Below are 25,847 nucleotides of genomic sequence, written 5' to 3' on the forward strand. Positions count from 1 at the left end.
AACATCTGCTCAAAATGCAGTCAATTTGTGTCTCTTGATCAGCACTAGATAACACAATCAGGGAGCAGAGTGCAGACTTGGTACTGCTCCAGGAAAATCAAAACCACTGCAATCTCCGCCGAGGGAGTCACTTGGAGTCTCCAATCAGAGTGAATACGTTTTACAGAAAAGCAACCGCAGAGTTTGGGAAACAGAGAGAGTCTGTGTCAAGGTGCCCCTGGTTATTGACATGTTCTGATTGTGAACTAAACACAAATAAGTGTGTTTTAACAGTTTCAAGGGTGATAAAGCAGAGCTTGGATACTTGTCAGAAACCTTTAGAAGTTTATTTGAATCTAATCTACAATAATTAATGTTTAATTTAAGGATGTCTCTGTATGCTCAGTAAAAGATTAATTAATATATATATATATATACTCCTTACTCCTGACTACCAGGAAAAAAATTATTGTCCAATCACCATTTTTTTTTAATTCCACAATCTTTGTAAGGTAATTAGAATACTGAAAATTTTTTGGGGGGAAAACAATTTTTTATTTTTCAAATATGATGTGTCCATTACAGTGGACATTGGAACCCCATACATTTGAAATTGAACCTTGATGGCAACCAGTTTGTCCCAAAGAAAATATCCAAACATCAACATAAGAATGAATTTCACATTGACAAAACTGAGCACCTTTGCTCAGCACGAAGGTTCTGGGTTCGATTCCTAGCCCAGGGTCTTTCTGCATGGAGTTTGCATGTTCTCTCCGTGTACGGTGGGTTCTCTCCGGGTTCTCCGGCTTCCTCCCACAGTCCAAAAACATGACTGTCAGGTTGATTGGGCTTTCCAAATTCTCCCTAGGTGTGTGCGTGCAGGGTTGTTTGTCTCTGTGTTGCCTTGCAACAGATTGGCGACCTGTCCAGGGTGACTCTGCCTCTCACCCTGAACGTTAACTGGAGATAGGCACCAGCAACCCTCCCAACCCCACTAAGGGACAAGGGTGATTAGAAGATGGATGGATGGATGGATGGATGGATGGATGGATGGATGGATGGATGGATGGATGGATGGATGGATGGATGGATGGATGGATGGATGGATGGATNATGGATGGATGGATGGATGGATGGATGGATGGATGGATGGATGGATGGATGGATGGATGGATGGATGGATGGATGGATGGATGGATGGATGGATGAATGGATGGATGAATGGGTGGATGGATGAATGAGTGGGTGGATTTATGGATGGATGAATGGATGGATGAATGGGTGGATGGATACAGAAAAAACAAAAATAATTACAAATGTCCACTGCAGAGAACAATTTTTAAACTTTTAAATACTACGATAAAATACAGTCAAAACAATTCATAGAATATTTTAATATGCTGCTAAGAGACTTATTTAGAATATGCCAACAAAATTTTAAACCAAAATTTGCACAATAAAAAGTTTTATGCACTTACTTTGTCTCCCCATAAAATGTGCTTCTACTGATGAACGTGATTTTTATGAATGAGAAAAAGGAAAGTATAAAAGTCCCACCCCTTCACATGTGGCATCATTGAAAAGCCAAAAAGAATTAATTCAGTAGAATGCAGGGGGTGGGAGATATTCAAGTTTAGAAATGTCCTCTACAGAGGACAAAAATGAACTACTGGTAGCATACAGAGACATAAAAAAGAAAATGTGTGGTATTGTATGATTGCAAGACCAGATGTTTGTCTTAGGTAATGTTTCGACACGTTGTGTTGTATTCATGTGCTCCTTGTTAGTTATCAAACATTTGTTTAAAGAGAAAATCTAAAAATATACAGAAGCATTTATTAGTTGAATCAATGTACTTTCAGTGTGGCTTTGACTCAAGTTCCTGTTTTAACTGGTGCCAGGGCCAGATGTGTGTAGAGATAAAACACCTGACCTAACTGGACTGATATAAATTATTACTTTCCTAGTGAATGCCTGTAGACTGGTGGAGGTACAAATTGATTTAACAAAAAGGGAAACAGAAGTCTGCACATCTGTTACGGATGGCCAATAGACACATCGTACCAATAATCCCTGGTAAAGCAGGGTTATTTCATTTATTCAGACATTATTTTACTAAATTATACTCACATTTTTCCTTGCAAGAGTTGCAACACTTCTTGAAGGCGTAAAAGAAGACATTTAGACAGAAGGCTTTTAAATATAAGGTATGACAAGTAAAGTAGCTCTCTGAACAGCCGGAATCCTCTGTTGTGATCATAAAATCCTCCCTGTTAAATGTAGAAAACTCATGTTTTTGGCACAAGTCTTCTTTACTTTATTGGTAAATGCACGGGTGGAACTTAACATCGCGGCTTAACTCACATTACAAGGTAGACATACCTCAAACCCTAATTGGACATAAAAATCATATGCAAATCCATTTAAAGCAGGCAGTGAGAAGTATGTGAGTAAGATAATCCAGGGATGGGTGTATTTAACTGTCAGCCCACAAGCATTAATGACTCAAAAAGGTTTCATGTTTTTACACTTCTTTTTTTGTGTGTGTGTGTGTGTCAAAGCCCAAGCTTTGGGCTGATGGCAATTTTGTATTTAGCATCTGAATAGTGTGAAAGTGGGATTTTAAATTGTAGCTCCATCACCAATTTGACCGGGACAGATATTAAAAAGAAATCCCATACAGAGTATGATGGACAAAATAAATGAAAAGGAATCTAGGAGGGGCTTTGATAACAGGGTCAGACATGTAATGATGGATGATTGGGAAAGTGGGCAATTTTCACTCAACCTGTAGCAACTTCCAGGTTTTTTTTTCCTTCTTCAAATATGATCCAAATAGGAGGTTTTGAAATAACAATTCAAACTACAGACCTGTTTACTCTAAAAGTTTTTGAACCAAATGATACTACACTGATGCCCTCTCTAATACTTGATCCACATACAGTACACAATAAAGAAACCATTTCCGTTATGTTCCTCTGTAAAAATTTATATACTTACAGAGCTGTTTCATCTGCTCATTTTTTCAAAGCAGATTGAAATTTATGTATTGCACTTTAATATATGCGGCTAATCTCTTTCATATTCTTCCTGTGTATATTCGGTGCCTACCAGAAACGAAGGTGCAAAGCAGCACCACAATCTTCAGCACCACGTTTTCTTTATGATGTGGAATTAAACATATTTATGGAGTTCTTCATTTTTAATTTATATTTAAAACATTACGACCCAAAGAATGTGACTTTGGGTCCCACTCAAAGTCATACCGATAATACTAATCATCAGTATTTTTCTTACTCAAAATACTGATAATTAGCATGCAACTTTTTGAACATTCACAAATAGAGCTCAGAGAAATTAAAACATTATGTGGGAGTTCAATATTTTTGTCGCTACTTTATGGAGCTGTACCATTGAGCTCTTTAGCTTTGTGACTGTTGAACCTTCAACTTTTAGATTGCAAGAGAATAGCTGAACCAACACACAGAACATAACAGATTATTAGGAAAAACATATTTTAGCAATGCTGTGAGCAAGGCTAACTGCTTTAAAAAATCTTCAATGTAAAATAATGTAGACTGAATATTAGATTTTGATCAAGAAATGCTTAACTACGCCGTAGATTCCCTAAAAAAAAAAAATCTCGGTTGCTCTGTTCAAATAAAAACATTTCACTGAAAACTGATTAAATAAACCTTAATAGACAAAGAATGTTTTAAATTGTTTTATTACTTTTTTTTTTTTTTTCAAATGCAGGTACCATTGAATAATAGCACACCTTCCCCCAAAATCATTATGTAACCGTCTCTAAAGATGACCAGGTCATTTCAAAACTGGAAACTCTTCTAAGTTGAGTTATGAAAGCTTGGACAAATAAAGGTGCATGTGCCCATCATTTTAGTTTGCATTCATGAGGCACAAACATAAAAAAAAAAAAAAGACATTATGATTTGGTCTTAATTTGAGATATGTACATAGAGAAATACATTTGTGTATGGCTAAAAGGTGCCATTAAAAGCTATTTCACAAGGCTGCAGCTGATTAACTTCAAAGTAAAACCTAAAATGATACAAAGCCTTTATTAAAACACATCATCCATAACCGGTTACTTTCACCTCTCAGTTTCTCTTTTTCTTCCAAATTCCACCAAAAAAATCCATGTTGAAGCTGCAGAAAGAACAACAACAAAAAACGAAAAAAACAACAACCTGAAAACACAACAGATGCAACTGGTTCTTTACATTTCACACATCGAGCGGGTCCGCAGGCGCAGGTACGCTTCATTATATAACAGCAGATGGAAGAAAATACAGTATAACCACTTAAGCTTTATGCAACTTAAAGCAAGCCTTTCACAGTGTCACAAATGTTACTTCTTAGAAATCACCGTGTTTATAACAACCAGCTATTAAGTATAACTACTGATGGGTTTCAAATATGTACCAAAGAAGGTGTAGATGTAGTTACAAATAAATAATTTAAGCAGACTAGAAGGAGTACCTTAAGGATGTAAATATAAAAAATAGAAATCTACTGTGCGACAGAAGAAGCCTAAACATCGAGTTTTGGAACAGTAAATGTTTCACGTCAGTGTTTCTCCTAAAGAATTACCAATTTGAGTCAGACTGTCGAAATGTGAATCCTGTGAGTAGGATTGAGTTGGAGGACACTCCCAGAATCCCAGAGCCATCAATAAAATTGAGTGAGGAGGACACTACAATCAGTCTGAGCTGTCTCATTAAAGGGGAAGAGCGGGTCAACTCAAACAAGCCTGGGATCCAAAAAAAAAAAAAAGAAATCCAGAATATTCCATTTAATTAGTTCACTCATTTATTTGTTAAAGAAAGCATGCTTTTTAGTCCCTTTAAATTATGACTGCAAGTGAAAAGTTTTTTAGTTTTTTTTTCAGTGCACATATTCATCATCGCTCAAGTCTGAGTCATCGGCCTCCACCTCTCCTTCGATCACAGATTTCTTTCCTCTGCAGCAAGACACCACCAGGCCAATAAGAAAAGCCTGAAATAATGAGAGAAAAAAGATTATTTTACTTCCAGAAGTTGAATCGTGCACCTTTCGGCCACTCTTCCCTGAAAATGTTTTTTTCCAGGAATGCTTTTGAAATACACGTTTAATCCTTCTGATCTGTTGCGGTAACTAAGCTGCATTTCTGATTCCTCTCTCACAACATTATGACTCCAGGACGTCACATGATGAGATGTCCTGTTCCAGAGAGCCTCGTTCCAACTCCCTCCTTAACAAAGGTTAATGAAGAGATTTGTCAACGTTTTGTAACTTACCCCAATAAAAGCCCAGTTCCCAAAGTAGTAGATGGTGCTAAAGAACCAGAACTTGTGTAGGAAGAGATAGGTTCTCGTCACAGTGCACTCATCTGAAAAAGAGAGGCAAGAACTTTTTTTTACATTTTTATTAGCAGCAGAAGAAAAAGACAACATGGAAGGAACATTTTACAGTTTTAAAATGCTTCTTTCTCCTAATTCTTGAGCTAATTTGATGTAAATTAACCATATTTTTGTAGGCCAGTTCTGATTAATGATCTGCAGGTTAAATACTGAAAAATTTGAGGTTTGTATTTATTAAAAATAAAAAAAAGTACAAAATCTACTTTCGGTCTATGAACACGTCAAAGACAACGTGTCCTGAAATGCACTTTGTTTTAAGATAAAAGTTAGACACAAACTCCAATGCACAAATCAAGATGATACTGTAATTTAATCACTTTTTGCTTGATTAAACCTACCACTATTAGAGAACCTGTATCTTTCTGCCAATTTCTGATAGTCCTTAGAAAAAAAGGTGAAAACAAGTATGATTGATATATATGAATGGTATATTACTGGTTTTCAGATACAGTCCCGCCCCCTACATTTTTCCTGTCTGCTGACGCAGATATGTAGCTTCTATGTGCTGCTACCAAGCGGAAGAAAAAAAGCACATCAGGAATCAAATAAATTGTGACACATCCATTGCTACATGGTGTATGATATGTCTGAGTTATAAAGGTGTCTGAACTCACTTAAGAGCTAAAAACAGGCAGCCATTACAAAATGGAGCAGTGCCTCAGGCAATTTTGTTATTCTAACCATAAAAGACAACCAGCAGTTGGAGGAGAGGATAGTTGTGTCACTGTCGATGTGAAACTGGCAGAACCAATGAATAAAACTAGAATGATGTAACACTTAATGGTGCCTCGCCTCAAACATATTGAGTTTCACTTGCGGAAAAGCCAAAAGGTAAAAAAAAGCATGAAGCAGGCATCAACAAATCATAAAGACTGTGAGCCAGTGTTTACAGGGTATACATGCAGACAGCCGCAGATTCTAATGCGTTTCAAATTCTTACAGCCAAAGAGCCGCACACCTGCAGGTTGAGAAAAAAAAAATCTTTAATCTTACACGGTCCTTTTTGTGATTCGGTGAAAACGATGGGTGATAGTGAACCCATTCTCAATAATGAAAAGAACTAAGAGGGTCATCCACATGACCTCAGTCACAAGACTGGAGAGAAATATTACAATTAATGCACACACACCCACGCGCACACACACACGCACATGCACACGCACACGCACACACACACACACACCCACACACACGCACGCACACGCACACACACACACACACACACACACACACACGCACACACACACAGCTGTGTCAAGTCCTGCTTTCAACATTCCTGAATGTGCAAGTTTGTGGCTTCGGTTTTAACCCATGAACAACTACACCTGCAGCTCAGAAAATTAATAAACATCAATAAATCAATAAATCATCAGTTGTAAGTCTTTACCAGTGCCTGAAATTTTTAAATCTAACATCAAGTGTACAAAACTACCAACCACTGACAACCCAAATACCAGGAAAATGTAGAAAACATAAAATCCTACAAATTAAGGGGGGAGTGCCCTCTCTCGACTTTTCTACATCCCTACTGTTAACTAAAAACTCTGTACTTTTGCCACCGGTATGTTTATAGTTATTTTTTTAAAATAATTTATATCAAAAAAGCATTTCTTTCTTTCCTTTTTTTCTAAATTTGTGCAAGTGACCGTTATCTATGAGTAGATTTACAAAAAGAAGCGCAGAGACAGAAGTGAAGAACATGCAGTGAATGAGTAGCTTTACAGGACATTTACTGCATGTCCTTCAGTTCTATATTCTGAAAAAATATGATCAGATCATATATGTATGGTTGTGTTGAAACCAAGAAGGCAAACATACTGTAGGAGTTTGAACAATGTCTTTATGTGATACAAAAAGAAAAAAAAAGATCTCCAGACTAGACTGCCACAAAGAGTTGGTTATGAATAATTGTTTCCTCTTAAAATAGCAGCGGATATTTAACAATGTGAAACTTTTCTCTTTTTTTTAACATTAACAATTTAAATCATACCCTTCTCACTGGTTAATCGTTTTAATTCAGAAACTAGCACAGATGGACTTCTGGCCACTGGTCTGTACAGTCTACACGTATCCATTTAAAGGCAAGACGAGTTTCACTTGTTTTCATTCTGTCAACAGAACAACAGTGTGATGTTCAAAAACATGCCTGTTTAAAAACCTGTGGAGTGCACAGCTGATTGCGGATAAGACAAAAAAAAAAAAAACAACAGAAAAAGCACTTCGTATCGGACGGTTTATCAGCCGCTGATAAAATCAGCCTACCTCTACTTGAAGCGCTGAATGATTAACCACTTACTCAACTGCAGCTCATTTACTGAACCAATAAACACTTCTTCTGTATTAGGCTTTTTAATTCCCTAGGAGCCCTGGCAGATAAAAGCAAAACTAATGTCTTTAGCATTTCTCAAAAGTGATCATGAAAACAAAAATAAATCCGAATGAAAAATAAATTACAGTAATGCTCCTGTTCCATGTTATAAATAATTTCTCATTCTGCTAAACAAACCTGGATTTCCTCATGATGCCAGTTTTTGAGTCTCCTTAAACTGATACATGTATTGGTCAGACAGATTCAGACAAGAAAGGACAGCCAGCGTTCCAAGGCTGAGTCACTAAGTGAATGAATATTAGAAGGGGTGATGTCTGAAAGGGTGCAGTGCTTATACTCTGCAGTTTGATTCTTAATATAGGAAAATGGTGAAGAAAAATAAAAAAATCCCCACCAAGATCTCATTTCTTAATGAGCTGCCATATACAGACACTAGAAAGTACAGAATGCTATGTAAATGTATTCCTCATTAAAACTTATGTCAACAGGATAACGGAACAGAAAGTCCAAAAAAATCTGGATTTGCTTAAAATGCTCTGTCTGGCTTTATTAGAGATCCATCTGGAGGATTAACACTGACCCTGCTGTGCTGCTCCTGTCACGCCGTTTCTAACAGAGCTCTTCACACTGACCTGAACTCCATAAACAGTGCAGACACACTTACATGAAGCTACAGGACATCAAAATCCAAAGCCACAACTGGTCATGGCCGAGGTTCAGAACCGATGCATTAAAACCCAATGCAGTCGAAGCTCATCCAGACAGAAAGCTGGAATTCAAGAAATGTATCCACCTCTGCCCTGTTCCACTTATGACAGAGGTGGAAGAAAGGCATTTAAATCCCAGGACCAAGAGATGAGGAGAAGAAGATGATGATGATGATGATGATGATGATGATGAAGAGGAGGAAGCAGCAGAGTCTTCCCTGATTCCCATGATTCCACTCCTTCTCACAGCCATCTGCAGCTCTACAGCTGCTTCACTGAACCTCTGAGGTCTGGGACCTACAGATGGTTCACAACAGTGGTCTGCCTAAATATATTATCATGTACAACACCGACTGGCTTCACCTTGAAATCATCGCTGGTGTTTCATAAGAGCACGGGCCCGGCGTGTGGGTGCAGGTAATTTCACCTTGACTTGTGATCCTCAGGTGAGTGCTGCCCTGTGTACCATGATGATGAATAATGTATGTCTTTCATGTCCACAGTCAAAACGCATGCAGAAAGCCCAGTGCACACATGCAAGCTCTCGGTGTTCTTTTGAAGGTTCTCTTATAAGCAAGTGCTCTGGAAGCATCACTGTGCACTTACGCTTTTTTATTTTTTTTCTCCTTTCTCCCCCTCTCAATCTGAAATGCAATGGAGCATTTTTGTTCAAGTGTCCTCTGAGGATGCTGATGTTCCTTCAGTAAAATTATTTTTAAGACACGGGGCTTTTCTCAAAGAAACACAGGCCATGAAAATTCGCAAAAAGCCTCTTTCACGGTAGAAAAATTATTTGCGGCGTCTACAAGAACTCTCGACGCAGACACACAAAATGTCTGAGACTAAAGCGATCCATCATTACTTGACCTCATCAAGTAATCTGGGCATAACATGAGTCGAAGAAGGAGATGAAAAACACAGGTATCTAAAATGTAGGTCCTGTTTTTCCATTCCTGTGGGTTATACAACATCAGGTAAAGCGTTGTCATGGTGCAGGCTTTTCGGAATCTGATGTCTTATGTATAGGTTTAGAGTGAGGGGGAAGCAGTAAAAACATGCTTTGGTACATTTCTCGGTTTTTGGGTCATGGCTTCGCACCGCAAAACAGCAAAAAGACACACATACCATTTTTTATGGTTTCATAAAAAAAAATTAAATATTTAAACAGAAGAAAAAAAAAATAGACATATCAAAAATGTTTTTCCTGTTTAAGGATGCGTGATAACAATATTTGACTGTGATGCCACTACTGGAAATTGCAATCACATCGATAAGAATTCTTCAATACTTTCTCTGTATCTCAGGCACAAAAGGTAAACCTCAAGGCATAGTCAATGAGTAAAGTTAAAACCAATCCAAATGGTCAATTAAATGATCAAGAATTATCCAGATTATGAAACAGGGCAGTTTAAAGTGCTGAAAATATTAAGGAAACATTCATTATCTTAGGTTTAATATTGATGAGTTTGAATTCTAACCATTAAAACATGATGATACCAGCTGAGAAGGGCTTCTGAATATTTCTGCAAAAGGTAATGGCGGTCTGTTGGCAACAAGATGGAGATTTCTCTTTCAGGAAGATAGTTTTAGAGTGACACATTCCATTGTAATGCAAATTGATAATGATCCCCCTGCAGCAAAGAAAATTACTATTAATTTGTGTTGGTGTTGTGAAAGGCTGCTGTTGAAAATTGCTCGGGCACCTGAGATCTCAGAGGCAACATAAATTGTGACCATCGTTTTCCTGAAGCTCTTTAAAAACAATGCTATGGAAACTGGCAAGTTGCTAGGAAACAGACAGGAGTCTGGCGTTAAAAAAAAAAAAAAAAAAAAAAAAAAAAAACATTTCTGTGTATTAAAAATTTTCCTCGCTGAGTCAATATGTCTTGTTGGGTGAAAAGCGCCCATATGATTGCGGCTAGAATACAACTTAAATTGACAACCAAAGAATCTCACATACTGTGAAACGAACTGACAAAAAGACATTGATTAGAGGGAAAATGGGCCAAAGTCCATGAGATTTTGATTGGAAAATTGATCTGCAGGGTCAAAAGCAAAACTTGTGGCTAGACTGGTAGAAATAAAGTGTGAAATAGACTCATCTCCTGCAAAAAGCTATTCTGCAGAGCAATAATTTGAGAAAACAGCCTTCTTTGATGCATAACCTTCTGTGAGTTTCATTCAGGTCATTTAAATGAAGTAAAACCACTTGGAGATTTTCGTACTGCAAGAATTTAAGTTTGTACAAGTTGCCTGATCAATACCGGGGTTAATAGAATAAAAATATTAAAATAAATGTGCCATCACTGCTGCGGAGAACCTGTAATTTCTGACCATTTATTTCCACTATGCTGAGTAAATGAGTAATGATATGGCTGTGACCTTAGAGGAGATAATGGATATTTTTGCACAGAGCACCTGCTTGCCAAGATGTTTGTGTCATTAACGCATTATGTCCAGCTGGCCACTCAGTCACAAGCTTGACTTCTACCCTCCTTTGCCTCAGTGTAAAACCAGCGATTATTACAAAAGAATGCCCCTCGAGTATATAAGTGTGAACTGAAGGAACTTTTTTTTTTTTTACCAAAGAATGCCCTTCTTTTGTTTTTTTCACCTCATCTGAGATAGGCTTACGAGAAGTAAAAGGTGTTCAGTTCTCAAATAGATGGCCAGAGACAGGCAGGCTGAAACCAGACCAAGAACATGGCACATGAGTTGAGAAGTCATGACTGGGGGGCAAAAACGATCTGAAAGCAGGTTTTTCAAAGGTTTTATGGAGTGATGAAATACGAGGAACTCTTTAAGAACCAGATGGGGCTGTGGTTCCATCAGTACCAGCCATAAAGCTCCACTTGACTCAGATGATAGTGAGGTGAAAGAAAGGTACTTGTATCGGCTGGCATTTCACTAAAACATGAGCTAGTTGGACATTTTCATTTTAAAGAAGGATGCAAAATCAACTCCCAAGCTTGCCATCTGTTTTTAGAAGTAACCTTCAAGCAGAAGGATACTTCAGATAAAGATCAAGATGACCATGGTTTTTATGCAGTGCAATGCTTCGTCACTTGCATTGAAGTACTGCACTTTAAGGCTCGCAGTAAAAGTCTTAAATGTTAAATAATAATGACATGGCTCCCTTCTTCATCTGATCTAAAGTCTACTGAGAACCTGTGGAGGATTCTTAAACAGGAGTTTGATGGAAAAAGAGAAGAGTCCAGCTCTGTGAACAGCATCTGTTGCCGCCCAAAAAGTTTATTGTCAAAAGCTCAAGAAGATGTCAAACTTCAAGAATGGAAGGGTCATGATGAAAATTGAAAAAAAAGGAGTGGCTAATCTGGTCAGGGTGTTTTTTTACGTCAGAAGTGTGTTTTGCAAACTTTTAAATATTTTTTGTTGTTCTATCTTTAGTACATAAGAATAAAGACACGGAATGGGAAAATCTTCATTTATAATTAAGCTACAAAGTAATTATGCACAGTAATAGTTGTACACAAATATTCTCCCTGGAAAGCTAAAAACCCACTTCTACTTTCTGAAATATTAATGTCTGAAGTTTAATAGTTTTGCTAGCACAGTAATTGTTCAATAATTAAATGTATCCTCTAAAATACAATTTGCCTAATAAGTATTACAGACAAGTGTTTCTGTGAATATCATTTCACTCAGCAAGTGACCAGACAAAAGTTTGTCTTCAATTAAAGTAAATGGCAAGAGGCGCATTCCTATTTTAACAGCTGCTCTATTATAAAATAATAATAATAATAATAATAACAATAATAATAAAATTAGCAGTATAAATAATCCCCTGAATTTCCAATGCAGTGTTTTACAAACAAACACTATAAAAAAAACTGCTCAACATGTTAACCACTTTATGTCTAGCGGGTTGTGAGAACACATAACAGAAGACACGAATAGTAGTAAACATCTTGGATCAATGTCAAAAAGCAACTTTAAACAGGCTCATTCCAAAGAATTTAAGTCTAATCCGACATACTTTTACAATTTAATTGCAGAAGACGATCAGGCAGATGAAGTGTTTAAGCTGTGAGAGGATCAACCCTCAGCTTAGGTTTGACTGAATCATCATCAGTCCCTGTATCTAAGTTATCATCCATCATATGAATGGTTACAATTACGCTGCTTCGGTGACTGCTTTAGGTCAGAATTGATTATTCACACAACCTACACAGTATTCTTTCAAACCTTTGCTTTAGCAAAGTTGGTTTGTTGTAAATGTATGTTATATCCAGTTAAATACCAATTTACAACAAAATACAAAACAAACAGAAACATTGATTGAGGTATTTTGTTTCAAAAGGGATGGATTGTATTTTGCCTGAGTATGATTATCTGGGTTTTAGATTATATTATTAATTCAGTGAGAAACCAAAGTACTGAAGTTATAACTAAAGGCAAAGTTTCAAGCTATCTGCATGGAAGAGAAAAGGCATACATGCAAGAAGAGGATATAAAAATATATACATTACAAAAATCTCTATACCATGTCAGTAGATGAAATACCAGTGGAACAAAATATGCCCTAATTTATTCAACCCAGATAACAACTGTGAAAATGTGAAGTTCTCTGCAACTTTTCTGTGCAGATCCTTAAATCTGTTGGAAACTGTCTTGACGGTAGCTTTTAATCCTCGCCCCTGTTGCCACCTTCCTGCTCTCGTCAGCTTTACAAAGAAGGCACAGTTCTTTTTGAACAAGACACAGTGAGAGCTGATCAACTGAGAGTGACTTCTTCCTGACACGGCGTTCCAACTTCCTGAAGCCAGAGGAACCATTACCCTCTTGTCTGCATTAACTCTAAATTGTCTTCTTCTCCATTTTTTCCATTTTGCTGGGATTGTTTTACACTTCTGTCTTCACGCTGTCATTGTTACACATGAAATGGAGCAAAGTATTGTACTACAGATAAAATAAAAGCCTTCATAGTAAGAATAAAAACCCTGATTTATGTCAAAAAATGTGCTCTTAATAAAAACATATGCAAAGTGTTCTCAACACCTGAACACTGCATGCGTCTAGCTCTTTACCTGTCAAACATTCAGCCATTATTTCCTCTAAACTTCTTGGCAAACATTTCAGTTACAAGAGAAAAACATATTTCAGTCAGAGTAAACACTCCCTCCCTCTTTGTAAAGGAGTTAGATACGATTTTTTTTAAAAGTTCAGGTCTAATTCTTTGTTTTCCAATCATATAAAAACGTTCGCCTGCAACATATCCACAGAATCTGCTGATTAGTGAATGTATTCCCTCTCAGTCGCATGCATCTTTCAGCTTGACACATCCTCCTACTCATGGAAGCTGGTACCGTGGTTCTGAAAGCAGAAGCTGTTTCAAAGAATGCCCAAAAACAAACAAAGAAAACCTAAAAAAATTTTGGTCAAATGACTGATTTCTCAGACTCTCGACACCTTCATTATATTGTGACTCTATAATTCTTCATATATAATGAGCATATATTTACAGTCTTAAACACAATGAAGCAGTGAAAAACTATAGCTCAATCTTCTACAGCTAGATGTAAGATTAGTGGGTCAGAAAAATATATATTTTTAAGAAAGGCAACTAATTCCAAGTTATCTCAACACGTTTGTTTTAGTCATTACGGATGACGTGGCTCTGATGGCTTCTTCAGGCCATGACCTCCAGCTCTGGATAGGTTTGCTGCTTAGTGTGAGGTGGCCCAAATGAGAGTAAATTATTTTATGCATGAGCCCATGGTTCTGGACTGGAAAAAGGTGAATGGTCCCCTAGTGGTTAGGGGTTTGTCTCTGCCTCAAGTGGACAAGGTTAAGAATCAGGGGGTCTTGTTCAAGAGTGATGGCAGGATGAAGGAGAAGATGCAGAGAGATGGATTGGAGCTTTACCTTCAGTAACGCAGGCACTTTTACAGTCTTTTGTGGTAGAGATAGAGCAGAGGCAAAACGCAAAGTTCCAGATTTCCCAATCATAATCAGGCTATAAAAAAAATAGCTCAGCTATCTCTTCTTCTTTTGTCTCAGAAAAATGATAACTCAAGGTTGGTCACGCAGTACGTAGCGTAGGACCCTTGAAGGCGAGGCTCAATACCACCTACCACCAGGAGGTGTTGCCCTGCTACAGACTTAGCCAAGTCAGTGGAAACACGATTACTTCAGAGTGGAGCGAGGCCAGGTAGAGTAGAGCAAGAAGTAGAGCCAGTGGAAGGGGCACATGTTCTAACCCTCACTTACTGTATAGTCATGAGATATGGATCATGAGCAAAAGAATAAGATCCTGGATACAAGAGGCTGAGATGAACTTCCTCCTGAGGGTGGCTAGACTTGGGCTTAGAGCTGAGTCTTCATATCGAAAGGAATCAGTTGAGGTGGCTCTGGAATCTGATCAGGACACCCCTGGGCTTCTCCTTAGGGAGGATTTCCAGACACGTCCCACTAAGAGAAAACTCTGGGGCTACATAAGTCCACAATTACCTGGAGGACTGATGTATCCTGCCTGACCTTAGAACGCAAATGTATGCATAAAGTGACTTGTTTTTGACATTGGGATCCCCCATAATGAGCTGGAGGATGCTGCTGGAGACAGGGATGTCTAGTGTTCCCTTCCTGGTCCTGTTGCTCCTGTGACCCGATCCCAGATAAGCAGAGGGCAGACGGACAGACGGAAGGATAGGCAGATGCTACGCATGGTGGAACCCTGGACATCGCTGGTGAATGTCATACAGACAGTGACATGTCGTGGTTTTTCTTGAGTGTAGGGACACGAAGGGGTTAGGGTTATTTAATCAATATGCTTAATATAATTAAATAACCCAATGAAATACTTATTTATATACCACATGACAAAATGTGAAGAGGTTCAAGGGAAACAATACTTTTGCAAGACAACTGGTTGCACCAACCACACCTTTCCTTTAGACTCATTCAGTCACCTTATATGCCAATACTACGAACTCTTACAAAATAAATATTCATTTCACACTCTGTGAAACAATTTCTGCTATGCAGCATCCTATTAATTGCATGTTTTTTTTTAAACTTAATTTAATTAGTTTTGACTCCTGCCTCTTATGTTACACCCACGTTGTACTTAATACACAGATAGCCAGCACATAAACTATACTGTGTTTAATTAGGGTTTAGCAGAAGCTAAATAAAGGGTAATGCTTCCAACAAGGTAATGAGTAAAGGAAGAAACCCATTAACTTTTGGAGCGGATCAGGACTTCTTTCATTAAAAGTGCAAAACAGAGCCCTTGTCTAAATGGAAGTTACACCAAGTGTTCTTGTTTTGTTTATGTACAGAGAAGCAGAATAATTTGTAAAAGATAATGTTATACAATCAAAGGTAGCCACTATCCGTCCATTAGTCGTATCTCACACTCTTTCAGTCAATACCTTGTCATTAATGTCTGCAGACTCGCCTGCTGCATTTTAGCATGGTTGAAATAAAATCAAGACATTAATAAATGTGTTTAAACATCCCCGCTATATGTAGCCATACCAATTATTTTTTTCTGGCTTGGATTCAGATTTTAATGATTCTCTTAAGAATATCTTTAAAAGTAATTCAAAACAAAATCCTAAGCACAGTATGTAATGACATTACAGCTTTATAAACAAATTCAAGTTTTTTAAAACAATTTGTTTTTTAATTTTAATTTATTCAAAAACAGGATTTTTTTTTTTGTATTTACTTTATCTCTCGGGTTTTTTTATCCAAGATATGGCCTATCAATATATATATGGCATACTTCCTTAGAACGACAGTGGACAGTATATATGTTTGTTTGTGATAACAACCAACTCCTACTTCACTTTTAAGATCTGAACTTCCATTCGGGTTTTATTATACACTTGTCGTTTTAACTCATCATTTCTCATTAGCAACTCTGATTGCATTCCAGCTCTGTGAATTATCATTTGGGAAAGCACTGAGGCACTATTTGAGTCATTAACTTTTCACTGCACTAATAATCTTCTGATAACAACAACAAGCAATAACATGTACAGAAAGCCAATTCTTTAAACAGGTGAAAGACAGACTATTTTGTACGGGTGACTTCCTCCTGTCAGAGGTCTGAGTGTTTCAAATGGAAAGAAACACCAATCAGTGACAATAATGTCGCCGCTGACAAGTAAAGTGCATTACTGATTATATTATTAATATCAAATGCCAGGCGAGGAATGTTTGGGATCTGTTACTTTAGTAAGATTAGACCTTATGTGTCATTTTGTATTATTGAACATGACTCGGCCGGTGAGAAAGGTTTTCCTTAAGGTAGAAAAAACTCCCAACACCAATCCATCCTACAAATTTCCAGTATTAAAATCCAAAAAATGTGTGCTGGATATGTCCAGCACACATATCACTAGGGCCCAAAGAATCTGCTGCTAACATTCTTTGGAAGATTCTACTAGACCCCATAGAGGTTCCTTGTCAATTCCCCAACAAGTTTCAGCAGTTGCATCAGCATTAGTGGAAGATATACAATGTTAGCCTGGTGGCTCTAAATCTAGAGCAGGCAGTAATGCCTCGGCCTGGATGGGCAACAAATCCATAATAACCTTTCAGCGTGCTGTAATTTAAGTGGTCTGAGAGGAAACCAGGCTTTGGCGCCTCCTTTTGGCACTGGTTCAGGCTCTGGGAAATTTAGAACCATGCTCGACTGGTCACTGGTCATTTATGCCCACAAGGTGCTACCAAATTACCTGCATGAGTTAGTGCCCACTGTTACGACAGAGCACTCACTCACGCAGACTCGTTTCAGAAAGCACAAATTTCACTCTGTGCAAAGCAAATGCAGAAAGCTGTGGCTTGAATAGCCAACAACGTTTGGCTTGTTATGATAAATATATGAAAGTTGTAAAGCCGACTGTGAACATTTCATGATGAAATAGTCAAAGGTCATGCCCAGAGTGATAATCTTATTGTACTTAACAAAGTTTCTTGTAATCGCTGAAAGAGATACTCGTACAGATAATTCAGTAATTTAGCACAAATAACTTGATTTAAAAAAAAGTGCATTTTAAACCCATCTTTGTACTGCAGCGCCCCCTTCACTACCTATCACAACTTGGCCATTAGTTAGATGAATAAATTACCATAATAAAGCTCACTGGTGTGATGTAAATTTACACATTTATGTTTTCATGGCTGATGTACTGTAATTAGCGTTTGGCATGGGCACAAGTACATGCTATGTCTTGCATGAGTTAATGTTTGTTCTTTGTATAATTTGCTCTTACTGGTAATAAATGATAATCAAAACTAGAAAACAATGTCCTGCATTAAGAAACTGAGTTTGTACCAGTCCTTCATGTTTGCTATGGCAGAATAAACCTGTGAGGACGTCTTTGATGGTGTGAGTGTAGTGACCCTGTACTGTGAAAAGAAGCGGTAAGAAACTTACCCTCAGGTGCGTCTGCATCACATATTTTTGTAGTGCTAACAGTAGTATTTCCAAGCACTGGATCAGTTGAGGATGCCTGACTCGAACAGAAAAAAAAAATGTGTTGGTGATTTGAAAAACATAGCAACTACTTCATGCAGAATAACAAAAATATTTTCAAGTATTTTTGTCCAGACAATTTGACAAGTCTTATAATGGTGAAATAGAAATATCCGGATCACTCTTATCTAAACAGAGGAATACTGATTACTGCTTTTTGGGTGTTAAGAAGAAGTTTGGATCTTATTTGCATAGTAAATGCAACTTAATACTAACCAGCATGCTTCCAAAAAACAGAGGGATTTACTTAGTGACATACTAAATGATCAGACAAACTATAAATTGCATTAAATGCTAATAATGACTTCATCTTTATTATTTTGTGCTTTTGTAGAGCTTGCAAAAGGAGCTTGGATAGCAAATAACATTTACTGCAGCTACCAACAAGCTCTACTATGTCACCATTTTGAATTTCTAGATTGGATTGGTGAGAAATTGCCACTCTTAACACATACAATTTTTTCAGTTGAAAACCTAATAATTACAACTTTTGAGTGGTCTGAGTGGCCTTTAATCGGTCATGTAGTGCCAGTAAATATTTTATTTCTGCCTTTTTTTCTTTTTGACACAAAAGTCATATTCCGGTTATAAATCTGCTTGCTGAGGCTACTTTACTTTTACTTTGTCCTAAAAAAGTCATGGTAACTTAGGGTAGTGTAAATACAACTTAGCCTTGGAAATTGTTGCTTACACTCAGAGTCCTGGCACAGCAAAAAAAGAAATTAATTAGAAGTCCAGTGGTAAAAACAAATGAACAGGTAGGAATAAAATGTGTTCGACCTGTAAAGCTAGTTTTAAATTCATTCTCGTCTTTCAGTAGGAGAGATAATGCTTTAGCAAAACAATGCCATGGTTTATTTAAATTGTGCTGCTTAAAGGATGTTTTTAGAAAGAACACACACATAGCTCTGCATTAAATCCAAATGTAGACACCCACACAAAAAGCACAGCGCTACAACACACAAAGGGTATACTGTCAAACAACAAATCCGCACAGCAAAAAGCTACATTGTCAGACAGATAGAAAGAATTTAAAAAGAACAAGAGTATAAAAGGCTGGCTGTTGGCCTATAGAGACCAAATTGCTGCCTACACAGTGCTGGACCACAGTGGTTTAAACCCACTGGTACCGACACTGTTAGAAACCCACACTAGGAGCTAGATCTCAGCAGGGAGACCAAAAAACATAGTAAGACATGGGAAATTACATGAATTGTTTTTCCTCACCTGCGCAAGATATTTCTGGCTCCCATACATGACATACTGTGGGGCCAGACTGTAGATCATGTAGCTGGTGTGGAGAACAATCAACAGCAGAATCATGCAGAGGAAGAGGAGAGCCTGGGGACGTGTTCTCTTTGGTCTTATTTTGTACAGCTACGAAGAAAAACACAGGAATGTGCTGTTCACCGTTTATTCTGGTGGAAGCAGCTATACCAGAATTTCTAACTTAGGACTGAAGCCTTGGAAAGAAAAAAAACGCTCTATACTCTGTAGAAATAGGATGGAGAAAATTATAATTTATAAGTATCAACATTGCTTTTATTTAACAAATGTTTGACGCTATTATTAATGTTGAAAACTGAAAATTGAGTACTGATTAAAAGAAGCATCAGCTTCACTAAAACTTTTTTTTTTAAAACTAGTCTGCAACAGTAATAAATTTATTATTTTTGTAAAACAGATATTTTTTTAATTTACACAGATACGTACATTAGAGGGAAAAACATCAGTTGAGTCACTATTATTAAAAAGGAAAAGCTAAGCAAATTAAATAACTCAAAACAGGATCCTTTTAATATTAATGTATTCTATAAAGCCCAATTAATTGATTTCTGCTATTAAAATGCCAAAGGCAGAGGTGCTGCAGCCCCAGCGGTATGACTGTCCTGGGACAGTTCGTCTCCCACTGTCCTTGCACTCCAATACTTGCAAAGTCAGCAACCTAATATTAAAAACAGTTGAAACCAGATATTTACAAAGTATGTCCCAATGAGTATCATTTGTCAGAATAAACCTTTGAACATGTATTAAGCATACTTCTCATTGAGATGTCATCCTAATTTTAAATAGCATGTTCTCATTAACTGCAAGTGAAAAATCATCATAATTAACAGAAATAAAGATTTTCAGATATCCATCTATGTGTATGTATGTTTTTATTTTTCACACTAGTAGCAAAACCCTTTTTACTGGATCTGCTCACAAAGCCTTGCATCGCCTCTGCTCCTCAAATATGAAATAAGGAATACATGTTAAAAGTTGTGTTAAAACATGCATCAACATCTAACTAGGCAATGTGAAGCAAGATTGTGAGTGTCAGAGGAGGCTCCTAATGCTTATTTTATTCAGTCTCACACAAGACAAATGAACTCCTTGTGTCTTAGTACACATAGTTGGGAAATGTAGCCTCCAAAAAGAGACGCAAAAAGCCAAAATTTTCTCTGGAGGTAGTTGGAGGCTGATGATAGCATCCATTGCAGTTCAGCTGTTAGTGAGGACAGGAAAATCTGGTGTGGCATTCTTAACGGAGCTATGTAGAAATGATGACATGACACAACCGCTGGCAGTGCTGTCACAATCTCTTTTGAGATGGGTTTAATATTTATCAGAGATCTTTAATACAACATTACCATATTTATTAAGGTAACACAGAAAAGTATCTTTAGCTTACCCTTATCCAGAAGAACCAGATGCCCATGTTACGAATGCCAGCCATGGATGTCAGCACAAAGTACACTGTAATGACTGTAATTAGGATGTAATCCAATGGAAAAACCTGTAATACCAGGAACAGAGATCAGCTTCATGTACATAAAAAACAAACAAACAAACAAAAAAAAAAAAAAAACTAACAATAACTCTACCATCAATAATGCTTATGTAACTCTAATAATAAAAAAAAAACATATATGCTAAATATTGTGCTTCATTAAAACCACTGAATAGCAATTACAAAGTTGGGCAACTGTAAATGTTCAGACTTAACCTACAACCTGACCGCTACATATTTAACAACCCACTCTTGTTGTGGAGCACTTAATATCTTAAACACCATAGTCATACTAAGCACTCGTCTTAGACATTTAATCAATGCCGCTATCTGTGAAGCGATTCTTTATTGGCCTGAGCTGTCTGTCATTTTTTTTTTTTCTGCAAAACCTGCAGTAGAATACTAATTACAGCAGAGCGTTTTCTATTGCATGCTTATGTCCACTGGCTAAAACCGAGAGGAAATAGAAGAAGACAGTGATTTGATTTTCTATCAATCCAACACTTCAATCAAGCATTATTTACTACGCAAGACTTTTGACCTTCACACACAAACACATGCATGCACACAAAAAACAAACAAACAAAATCAGGTGATGATCAAAATATGATGATTTTTAGCTTCGCTGGACAAGATCAATAACTGCCTGATTTGAATCTCCAAAATCCTTCTTTTTTTCTTTTCATATTAATGAACACACTATAAGTCTGCCAAGCTATAGCTACTGAGGGAAGACGATACAATGATACTTGTTTTCAATATTATGGAGGACATGTAAGAAGCTACTTAACAAGAAACTAGTGTCTAGGTCTAAGACATGCTAGGACGAGTCTGCCATACTTTCATACTGAAAAAGAGAAAGACAAAGCAAGACTCTGCGCAGCAAATGTACTTTGTTTTTACTTTTAAACTGGGATGAAAGATGATGGATTAGGAAATGCTGAAAGGCTTTTGGAAGCTTCTCAAGTTATGTAAGGACATTATCTAGATTATGCAGAGTGTGACCGCTGGTTTTATAATGAGAGCCACCCTAACCAACCACAGATTCAAATGTGAATTTTGTGGTAAGTTTTCTCTTTATTTTAAAAAATTGCTCTAACATAAACAGTGAATAGAAGGAAAGAATATAAGGGGGGAAAAAAAACAAAAAAATATCTGCAATGCAGTTTTGTACATTTCCTGATAATATAGTTTATAAAGAAAAATAGAAATCAATAAAATAGTGTTTGTCAGCTCCAACTTTTACAAAACATACATTACTGTAAAATGGGTTTTGTTTTATTTCCACAGATAAAATGTTGCTGTTGGCTGCAGATTGGTCAACAGACTCCAATTTTAATCAATTCACTTTCCATATGCCCCTCCTTTGCTGCAAGATTCTGACATAATTTTTAAAAAAATATTACTCACCCATTATATAATTAACCGTGATAAAGCTTAAATTAGGTTTTATTTGAGATTATTGTGATAAAAAAACAAGAAATACTGGCTTTAAGCCCATCTTAACTGAGTACAATCATCTCTATGACATAAAACTTCAAAGAATACTTACAGGTTGTAAAGCCAGCAGAAGTTCATTGAGAGGATTGGTTAGGTTGGTGCCAAAGATGATGAACCCATAGCTAATGCCAGCAGAGTGAAGTGCTTTGTCCAGACTGAACACAGCAAAATACGGGATTTCATTTTTGAAATGATGTGTAAAACAATACAAAAACAAGAATTGTGCAGCTCCTTTTTCATGGCTCCTGTTCATTTTGGAATAGTTACAATGTAAAGAGTCAGATTCTGTAAAACAATCACTTACTTTGAAATAAACAGGGAAATAGTGAAGAGCAGTGCAACCAGGATGAAGAAAACCCCAAGTATTATCTGCAAAGAAATGACAGTCAACATGTTTAATAAATAACCAAGGGGAAAAAATGAGCACTCATTCAGACCCTTTGTGAACCTTGGTAAAAGAAAAACAACTATTGTGCACACTTGTGCCAGGTCAAAGAGAGACCATATGGCATGTAGAGCCTCAGATTGGCACTGGTGCCCATGGCAACAGTGGGGAAATGTTGGCACAGCTATTTGAAAGGATTGGTCAGGTAGAAAGGTTGCAACCACAGAGGGAAAAGGTTGGCAAAAGCCAAATATATAATACATTCTGCAAACTGACAATTTGAGCTTTTAATGTTATATAATAAGGATATTCATCATCAATAAATGATCAAATTATGCAGAAAAGGCACATATGAAATGTAATACAGGAGCTTCATTAACATGTTTACTAATCTGTTATTCATCTATAAATCATCTAAATTACTGACATTCCTGATACTTCACTCAACATGTCATGGGAAAATTAGTAAGTTATCCGTTTTCTAACTTAACTATGTCACGTGATTCACAAATGTATCAGCATTACCATTGGTATAATGTGATGTTATTCACCTGATACGAAAGGGCAAAAAAATATATACAAATAAAATACAATATACCGTATTTTCCACACTATAAGGTGCACCGGATTATAAGGCGCACCTTCAATGAATGGCCTATTTTAAAACTTTTTTCATATATAAGGAGCACCGCATTATAAGGCGCATAGAATAGACGCTACAGTTAGGGTATGACACCCGTCCAATATTGAACCGATACGGGACTCGATTTGTTCCGTACTCTACAAATGTGGATGTGTAATAATAAAGAAGTGGTCCCCGAGTACTTTATATAGTAGGCTGCCCCAGTCATTGTTTCACTCACGGTGTTGGTGTTGCGATATTGTGCCCAACTGCTTTCTGGGTAACACAGACCAACCGACACGCTGCCGCCGCCCCCCAGGCTTTAAATGTATAGGGGCTGGTCCCTTGGTAACTCTAGTCGAAGCACCCCGGATGAAAATCTAAAGCCACTTTGTTGACATAAAGAATGTCAACAAAACAGTCCGACTCGGGTCAGCAAGGAGAGCCTTCCTGGGTCAGGGCGTGGCCGGACGATGGTCACCCTTCTCCGTTCGCGCACAGCATGTTGGTGGAGAATGTGGTGCTAAATGACCTGCAGACGACCTGATTATCAGGTCGGTAGGTAGATAGGTCAGTCAAACTTTATCAACAAACCAGCGTTCTGACAACTATCCCAGCATGCACGGCACGCTTCTTCTTCTATGGGGAAAATGAAAATGGCTGCTTATTGTCATTGCTAGACCTGTTGTGGCTCAATATTGGTCCATATATAAGGCGCACCGGATTATAAGGTGCACTGTCGGCTTTTGAGGAAATTGAAGGTTTTTAGGTGCACCTTATAGTGCGGAAAATACGGTAATCATTTTTCTGATGGTTTAACTGTACTGACGTAATGTAGTGATCAGGTAATTAAAGCACAAAATTTGTAAGGATCCACTTCTGTACTCACATGAATAGAAACAAAAGCTGTGTTGGCACTCAACTCTTTAGAAAAAAATGCAAACTACAAACTGGAAAAACAAATACTGCTTGGCTATAAAATCTGAATTCAAACTAACAAACAGGTTGCCTTGTGTTAAACAGAATTAAAGTGAATAAAAAGAGAGGAATATGTGTACGCAATCTGAAAAAATGGAGCGTTTTAGCGCTAAAAAAGCTTTTAGGTGAAGCTTTATTTTTTGTCTCAGACAAGAAGAATAATGACTCAGTGTCGAAACTAATTACTTTAAGTAAAACTATAGTAAAGAGTAAGTTTTATTCAATTTTAATGCATGATCATCTAATAAATACCTCATAATATTTCCCAATTCACAAAAGGAGATAAATAAAGCCTCAGATAAACAACAGAAGCCATACTACACTATGCAATGACTTATCCAACAGACCGCACACAATGAATTAGTGTAAGGGAAATTAAAAACACACATTAAATAGCTTGTAGAACCAATGCTACGTTGCTGATTATCTGATACAGAACTTCATGCAGTGGCTCTCATTGCTTTTCAGAATTTCACTTTAATCCACAATGATAAGTGAGTTGAAAAACATCTACTGGTTATTGCAGCACTTTTATTACATTTTCATGAATTTTGATATGGGTTTACCACTGGGCTTGGGCTGATTGTGGTATTGAGACAAGCTTCAGTCGTCACACTAGATAGACTCAGATTGTATTTTAGAAGACAATGGCAAGACTGCAAGTTAACCAGGAGCCCAAAAGGCAAAACAGACCCAGATCATCATCCTCTCATCAAGGTGTTTAAAGGACAGTATGAAGCAGAAAACTTTTTTTTTTTCTTCAATTGTCTTTTTAAGAAAGACAACACACACAAGCCTATATCTTTTGTCTTAATTCAACAATTTATTAAATGCATACAAAAAAAATGTGACAGGTTTGTATACAGAGACTGGAGTTTCGAAGTCGGATCAGAAATAAGGGGTGTAAAGCCAATCCCAGTCTTTGCAATAAAGCATCCCTAAAGTTTATCTTTTTACAAAACTAAAAGCATAGATGGAAACAGAAAGAGTCTTCCAGTTTTGATACATTTAATTAACTGGGGAAAATTACTTTTCAATTTCTGCCTGATTGACTGGCAGGATCTGTAGTCTTCTGGTTTGTTCGCTTTCAGTTTAGTAATCTGGACTGTGCTGCTGTGTACATTTTAGAGAAATGAGCCGTCCTCTGGCTACCCTTCCAAAAAAGCTGTACTTATTTTTTTTTTTTCTAATTATACTGTCATAAAGTTTGACATTTAATATGTGAACTGGGGTATTTGCAGTTTGAGATGTAAATCTTGTAATTGGCAGACCAACCTCCTACAACATCCAGTGCTGACAAGACCAGCAGCTATCTTGTATTCATTTGAAAATAACCTTTCTAACCACAGGAAGGTGGGCTACAATTTGAAAATGCCTAATAATTCTTTCCAGATTGATGGGTAGGAACAACCACAAACATTGCGCCTCATTTGGCATTGTGTATCCAGTAGAGGTGCCCCGACCAAGCAGGATCTTTCTCGCTGACAAATATTTCATTTTTTTTTTTTTCTTTTATTTATTTTTTAGATGACCTGTCGATTATTATTTTAATGATTACATGCTTCCCTCAAAAGACTACAATACACTATGACAATTTAGATGTTAAAAAATTAAAAGCTATTAAATTTGACGCATTTGTTCATTAA

At 37.1% G+C, this 25,847-nt stretch overlaps 1 protein-coding gene across 1 annotated transcript in view; it reads right to left on the reverse strand.

Moving 5' to 3' along the window:
• Positions 1-3,690: 3,690 nt before the first annotated feature.
• The window catches only part of lmbrd1 (LMBR1 domain containing 1), a 53,911-nt gene continuing 31,754 nt past the window's right edge, over positions 3,691-25,847 (reverse strand). The window contains exons 10-16 of the mRNA XM_008429860.1: positions 22,521-22,585; positions 22,269-22,371; positions 20,618-20,722; positions 19,171-19,320; positions 17,845-17,920; positions 5,277-5,368; positions 3,691-4,995 (exon numbers count right to left, since the gene is read on the reverse strand). Of these exons, the coding sequence (XP_008428082.1) occupies positions 4,885-4,995; positions 5,277-5,368; positions 17,845-17,920; positions 19,171-19,320; positions 20,618-20,722; positions 22,269-22,371; positions 22,521-22,585 (702 nt within the window). The 3' untranslated portion in view covers positions 3,691-4,884. The remainder of the gene's footprint in view (positions 4,996-5,276; positions 5,369-17,844; positions 17,921-19,170; positions 19,321-20,617; positions 20,723-22,268; positions 22,372-22,520; positions 22,586-25,847) is intronic.

This window comes from Poecilia reticulata, linkage group LG15 (assembly GCF_000633615.1).
Source record: "Poecilia reticulata strain Guanapo linkage group LG15, Guppy_female_1.0+MT, whole genome shotgun sequence".
In the NCBI taxonomy this organism is placed as follows: Eukaryota; Metazoa; Chordata; class Actinopteri; order Cyprinodontiformes; family Poeciliidae; genus Poecilia; species Poecilia reticulata.